This window comes from Eptatretus burgeri, chromosome 6 (genome assembly GCF_056783735.1).
Source record: "Eptatretus burgeri isolate ZD-2024b chromosome 6, Ebu_testis_v1, whole genome shotgun sequence".
Taxonomy (NCBI): Eukaryota; Metazoa; Chordata; class Myxini; order Myxiniformes; family Myxinidae; genus Eptatretus; species Eptatretus burgeri.
In genome coordinates this window covers 93,828,977-93,836,184 of record NC_140966.1, presented here as the reverse complement: position 1 = coordinate 93,836,184, position 7,208 = coordinate 93,828,977, and the positions used below count along the sequence as shown (strand labels likewise).

General features: G+C 40.1%; 1 protein-coding gene across 8 annotated transcripts in view; it reads left to right on the top strand.

Moving 5' to 3' along the window:
- The window catches only part of LOC147025359 (mutS protein homolog 5-like), a 293,181-nt gene that overhangs the window by 130,685 nt on the left and 155,288 nt on the right, over positions 1-7,208 (top strand). For all 8 annotated transcript variants that reach the window (XM_085886261.1, XM_085886264.1, XM_085886263.1 and 5 more), the window contains 2 exons: positions 966-1,087; positions 2,064-2,173. In XM_085886261.1, the coding sequence (XP_085742387.1) occupies positions 966-1,087; positions 2,064-2,173 (232 nt within the window). The remainder of the gene's footprint in view (positions 1-965; positions 1,088-2,063; positions 2,174-7,208) is intronic.

Sequence of the window (7,208 nt, the reverse complement as noted above, 5' to 3'; positions counted from 1 at the left end):
TGTGCGCTACAGGATTTTAATCCATGACGGCGTATTGTGTTACTTATGGTTTTCTTTGATACTGTGGTCCCAGCTCTCTTCAGGTCATTGACCAGGTCCTGCTGTGTATTTCTGGGCTGATCCCTCACCTTTCTCATGATCATTGAGGCTCCACGAGGTGAGATCTTGCATGCAGCCCCAGACCAAGGGAGATTGACTGTTATCTTGAACTTCTTCCATTTTCTAATAATTGCACCAACAGTTGTTGCCTTCTCACCAAGCTGCTTGCCTATTGTCCTGCAGCCCATCCCAGCCTTGTGCAAGTCTACAATTTTGTCCCTGATGTCCTTAGACAGCTCTCTGGTCTTGCCCATTGTGGAGAGGTTGGAGTCTGATTGATTGAGTGTGGACAGCTGTCTTTTATGCAGATAACGAGTTCAAACAGGTGCAGTTAATACAGGTAATGAGTGGAGAATGGGAGGGCCTCTTAAAGACAAAACTAACAGGTCTGTGAGGGCCGGAATTCTTTCTGGTTGGTAGGTGATCAAATACTTATTTCATGCAATAAAATGCAAATTAATTATTTAAAAATCATACAATGTGATTTTCAGGATTTTTGTTTTCGATTCCGTCTTTCACAGTTGAAGTGTACCTATGTTAAAAATTACAGACCTCTACGTGCTTTGTAAGTGGGAAAACCTGCAAAATCGGCAGTGTATCAAATACTTGTTCTCCCCACTGTATATATGAAAATAGGATTCGATTATACTAAATTTCGCTTTATCTACAACTTTTCAACAATGTATATATTCCATTAATCGTGGGATGGGTGTACTCTTGCACCTGACACCACCCATTTTAGCAACTGGAACCTTGGAAATAAATATGAACCAGCCTTTTTATAGATAACACTTCAAGCTGTAAAACTCGACCCTTCATCGATTAGGTGTGAAACCACTTCTGTGCACTTTTTCACTGCTTTGCAGATTATGACGTTGGGAAAGAGAGAATTTTGAACACAGATCTCATTGGAATGCCAAGCAATCTCTCTGATGTGGATATCAATGTCTATTTTTCCAATATCGTCCCATTTGACAACTTCAACATGGTGATTTTTCTTTTTCTGTCTTGTCGAGTCTAGCAAAGCATTAATCATGCAAATAGTCACATATTCCTGTTTTTTTGTTTGTTTGTTTATTTTTTCATGATAGTCTAATCGTTATCAATATATTGTTTTACTCGTGAATTTAGCCTAATGTCATATTAGTGCATTCTGGGTCACAAATTTTTGGGGTTGTGTCAAAATTTTAGGAAATTTAGAAAATCAAAAACAGTTTGTTCTTCTTTACAATCAAGGTTCAAAGCATTGTCCTCATAGATACCATGAAATGGCCTTTTGTGTGACCATTCACCAATTCATTGTATTACCGGATGTATTTCAACAGCACACCAAACCTTGAAATAAACCTTACCAACTCGTGTGTGCACATTTCCACCCACCAAAATCACACACGCATTCGAAAATTAGATGTCACATTGTGACATTTTAAAGTGTGACACTACTATCTTTAATGAAATGCTACTTTGAAGGCTCTTACATCTACCAGCATGACAACACACATTGCCATGCTGCTGTGTGTTTGAAATTGATTTGAGACCAACAATGTTGAAAATCTGCAGTGGGTAACCCAAAGCCTAGATTTAACCTCAATTGAACCACACTGGCTGGGATGTCAAAGAACGAAGCATTAGAGCCAGAGTCAACAGAGAACAATTTACCACTGAGGTTGTACTTGCTCTGAAGGAGGAATGGTGAAATATTACACTTGGTATGTAAGAACATTTGGTGCAGTGTTTGTGAGTGTTACACTATAAAAATTGAACAAACAGTTGAGAATTCATGTCCTTGCATATTCCATACTGTCCCAATACTTTTGGTAATACAATACTGTTAACTTGCTTCTATAATTATTTTCTTCGGTTTCATCTATTGGTGTTCTGAAAACCACCTCCTCATTTGAGTGGTAGTTGCCACTATACTCTTTGTGCTAACCCATTCGATCTGCTCTATTGTGGTGATTCAGGTGTGTGCAATTGGTGGCCTGCTCAAGTACATCAACCGCAAGCGCATTGGCGTTGAGTTGAGGCCATCAAATATCCTGGCACCGATCACAGCCTTCAAGATTTTTCACTTGTAAGTGTCTCAATGCTAATCATTCATTTGAGCAACTGTGGCAGTTATTTTATTCAGATTTTTGTCAGGGTTGGTTTTATCAACACTGCATCACATCAAGATCAGCAGTTTTTTTTTTTTTTTTGCTCGGTTTGATCTTACCTCGGACCCAAATTAGACAGCTCAGTTGTCAGCTTGAATGAGATTTCCCACACTCATTTGTATAAACTGTATATATACATATATATATATATATATATATATATATATATATATATATATATATATATATATATATATATATGAGAGAAGACAGGAGAGAGAAGACAAAATACCCAGAATTATGAGTGGAAAAAAGATTCACAATGCAGAAAAATATGTGACAAATGGAATGAAATAGCAAGTACAATGGTGTCTTCCAACTTCAGAACCACTTTCTGAGTATTACTAAAACCTGATGCCGCAGAGAAACTGACGGTGACGGAAACGAATAAGGACGAATTGAAGAGGCTCATCTCATGATGTGTAGGCTTCAAAACTGGAGCGATAAGCAATAAGTTGGGGAAAGCAATTTTCTCAATGAATTAAATAAATTTTTAAGTTTAACTAAAGTTTTATTGCTAAAACAAGAAGAACATAATGTGATAACTTGACTCAAAGGAAGACAATGACGGAGATAAATAATGAAGAGAGGCAGAAATAACCGAAAGTGACTCACAGATACAGTAAAGACAGGGACAGCTTCATCTTCACATTTACCTTCACATGCGAGGTATATATTGCCCTTCAGTTTTATGCCAGATTTGTACTGAGATCCTATGAAGATGCTGAGATCAAACTTTGGCAAACAAAAAAAGAGAGAAAAACAAACCTGTTCTTCTTTCTCTTCTGTAAGACATGAATCCCATTGCATAGATGGCAAGTGACCCGTATTTCAAGGGTTTGACCAGTTTTGTTTCTGAAAACCCGCAGACCTGTTTTGTTGTCATCAAAACCCGTTTGGATGGAAAGTACGATAAATTTTAAAAACACAATGTTTCCCTTCCATTTCATTTACAAGGATTGAAACACAGACTGATAGACCTGTAGTGTCCTGTTTCACTCTAGTCCATTGGCTGTGTGATGTCATGATCTTTCCCTTACCAAAGGCCACATCACCACCATCCAGGATTCTGCATGCAGGATCACTTCACTTCCGATCACGTCTGTTAAATTAATAAAATTATATACCTGCTTTTGATTCCTACCAACCAGTTTTGTGTCACCTCCAACTTGCCACGTATGCCATTGTGCATCGAAGAGACTTCCAACTCACTGCACATTCTTGTTCTTCCACTTCACTCCAAGATGAGTCTATAGTTGTTTTTGTTTTTTTGCCAAAGCAAAATCATGCATGGGCTTGCTTCAGCTGCCGTTGTGAAAGATAAGTGTAATATAGACACTTGCAAGCATCAAAATTCCAGGCCATAGATCAAAACTGAGCCTTTTCTTGATCAGCTGAGACAAGTGCACTAAATAGCCATCAATCCAAAAGAGCAATCTATTCAGTGGAATCAAAAAGTGTCGAATGGGATAACTATGTGCTGTGCAGTTCGATTTCTGATTTCTGTAGAGATATACAGTATTATGCTTGGTGTTTGGCTAAATGGTTAGGGTGGTGAGTTTGGGATCCTGCCAGCCGTTGAATTAATACCAGGTGGGGTTGACTCTGCCTGTCATCCTTCTGAGGTTGGCAAAATGAGTACCAGCTTGCTGGGATGATTTTGCTATTCGAGTATCCTGTCTTGGAGTGGTGACCTTCCAGGATTGTGCCCAACAGCCCAGGAGACTGTTGTGGCAGCACTGATGCTCTGTCTAGAGTATAGTCCCCATGAATGGATAGATACAGTATTGCTATGTTTTTAGGCTTCGGGTCAGTGATAGAAATAAGGCCTCAGCACTGTATAAGTCTATGTAAGGTAGAGAGCATTTATGGGGTGTATTAATTACATGTTTAAGCTTGGTTGTCAATTGCCATGTTTCTGGGGGTGGCAATGCAGTCTCATTACATTTCAGTTTAGAGTAACAAAGTCCTGTACTTTGTTGCTCCCGTGTCTAACCGTGTGGCTTGGGGAATCGGGCAATGGAAGAGGAAGGTTTTTGCAGCATGACACCAACACAGGTGGACCAATCTTGCTAGTGCTTACACAACTCTCTTTATGGAGACAACGTTGTCACCGATCAGGGGCAATCAGATACTGGGTCAGAGGGAAGCGCATGGCCCATGAGGGGTGAGGCAGGACCACTTATCGATGCTTGATTGTCCACACCCCTTGGTATGATTGAAGAGACCCTCCCCACTCTGCCCTGAGAAGATGAGTTTGTGAACACAGCTGGGTGGAATAGGATATAAAACCCCAATACGAAGAATGCATGCTGTTCTGCTCTTTTTTTCTGGTCTCAATGCCTTGGTGAGGGAGCCTGGGTTCTGTTTTTACTGTGCTCCCTGGGGATGGCACCCACAGCTCTGTCTTCCAGCCTGCCTTGCCCTGATTTCCTACCTGGTCCTGCTCACTCTGCCATCTCAAACCTCAACTTTCAAAATTTGACATGTTCTAAGCATGCTCTGTGTGGCACATTGGGGATAGGCTTTATTGAGTATTATTCTCTTGTGTATTTTATGAGCCCCCGTTGGACTTAATCCGAAATGGGGGTTTATGAATTTGGTCTCGGTTTGCGTGTCCCTGCGTGCGTGCATCCACAACCATATCTCAGACATGTACGGACCAATTTCATTCGTACTTGGCACAAAGACAACACATGATTGGAAACAGATGCACATCATTTTGTTTCGTGATTCGATCAAATATGGCCGACTGGCAGCCATTTTAGTTGTAAAAAAACCCGATGTTGAACACATCCTCAACCATTTCTGGGACATGCATTCACCGATCTTGTTCAAACTTGGCAAACAGATAATGAATGATAGCAGACATAAGCACATCTTTTTGTTTCGAGATCAGATCCAAGATGGCCGAATGGCGTTTTTTTTTGTTACTTAAATGTGTCCCCAAGCATTTCTCAGACATGCATGGTCTGATTTTGTTAAAACTTGGCACAAGCACAGCACATGACGCCATACACATGCACCTCACTTTATTTCACGATCTGATCAAAGACGGTCAGCTGGTAGACTGGCGGCCATTTTAGTTGTAAAGAAATTAACAAACCTGGTATCGAACACGTCCTTAACCATTTCTTGGACATGCATTCACTGATCTTGTTCAAACTTTGCACACAGATAAGGAATGATGGCTTACATATGTGCGTCATCTTGTTTCAAGATCAGACCCAAGATGACTGACTGGCAGCCATTTTGTTAACCTACATGATGGCATACACGTGCACCTCACTTTATTTTGTGATCTGATAAAAGATGGTAGACTGATGGCCATTTTAATTGTAAAAAAAACAAAAACAAAAAAACAGCATCAAACACATCCTCAACCATTTCTCGGACATGCATTTTCCGATCTTGTTCAAACTTAGCACACAGATAAATGAATGATGGCTCACATATGCACGCCAGTTGTTTTTTTCGAGATCAGATCCAAGATGGCCAACTGGTGGCCATTTTGTCACTTAAATGTATCCCCAACAATTTATCAGGCATGCATGGTCCGATTTTGTTCAAACGTGGCACAAGCACAATACATGGTCATGCACTTGCACCTAACTTTATTTTGCAATCTGATCAACGATGGCCGACTGGTATACCGGCATCCATTTTAGTTGGAAATACAGTCGTGGTGAAAAATATTGGCACCCTTGCACTTTTCTCAAATAACTCACAATTTTCTCGAAAAATAAGTTGAAATTGACAAAAGTATTTTGTCTCCACAATTCTTTATTTCACTGTTAATATTACAGAACCTTTGTTTTTGATTCAGAACTTAATATATCCTTTTAAATCAGAAAATGAAAAGAAATGGCATTGACTAAATTATTGACACCCACGATTTAATATTTGGTAGCACAGTCTTTGGATAAAATACCTGCAGTCAAGCACTTCCGATAGCCATGAATGAGCTTCCTACACCTCTTTACTTACTACACCTCTCTACTGATTTCTCCCAACTCTTCCTTTTCTGATGTCTCCTATCCGTGACCAGCTTCCAATCTAACACTAATAACTGCAATACTGTCTCACTATTGCCCCGCATTGGAACCCACCTTACAATCGAGGATCCTACATCTATTCCTCTGTCTCACAAGGAAATAATCAGTCTTCTCCTGTCGGGTACACTTTTAAAGCCAATCTTATTTTCACTCTTATAAAAACTTAAGTTTGCTACAAACTGTTCAAATCCCTCTGATATTTCCAAAATCCATTATTCTCACTCATTTCTGACCAAATCGCCTTCCCCACCATGTTTTCCTTGATTACCACCTACTTCATGATCTACATGCTCATTCAAATCACCTCCAAAAATAACCACTTCCCTCTTTGGAAAACCTTTAACCAAATCCTTTAAACTCTTCCAGAACTCCTCCTTTTCATATTCCTGGCATCCCACTTGAATTGAGGTGCACATCTTCAAATGGCATTTTCTCCCTGAACAATCAATTTTACAGACATCAGTCACTCACTCACCTTGATAAGTTTCCCACTTGCTGTACCAACTCCCTATCCAAAACCACACCTATTCCATTCTTCCTGCTTTTCCCTCCACTACAGAGAAACTTGATTCACCTCCCATGCACTACTCCCTGTCCATCTGGTCTCTTTCAAGCAAGTCCCCCCCCCCCCCACACATACTTATTCTGATTAAAGCATCGACAATCTCCCTATCCTTTCCTGTCAAACTACCAACATTCCAATAACCAAATCTCAACCTCCTTTTACCCCTCAACTAATCAGTTGCCATTTGACAACATGGTGCCTGCTCATGCATACCAATCCTGCCGGTTGAGGTCAAAACCCATTCACCATTTATTTTGAAGAACTCTTGCCAATGCTTTTTATCCTTAGTGTTTTACACCTGGATAGCTAGCCATGATTATATCCCCAAACCTG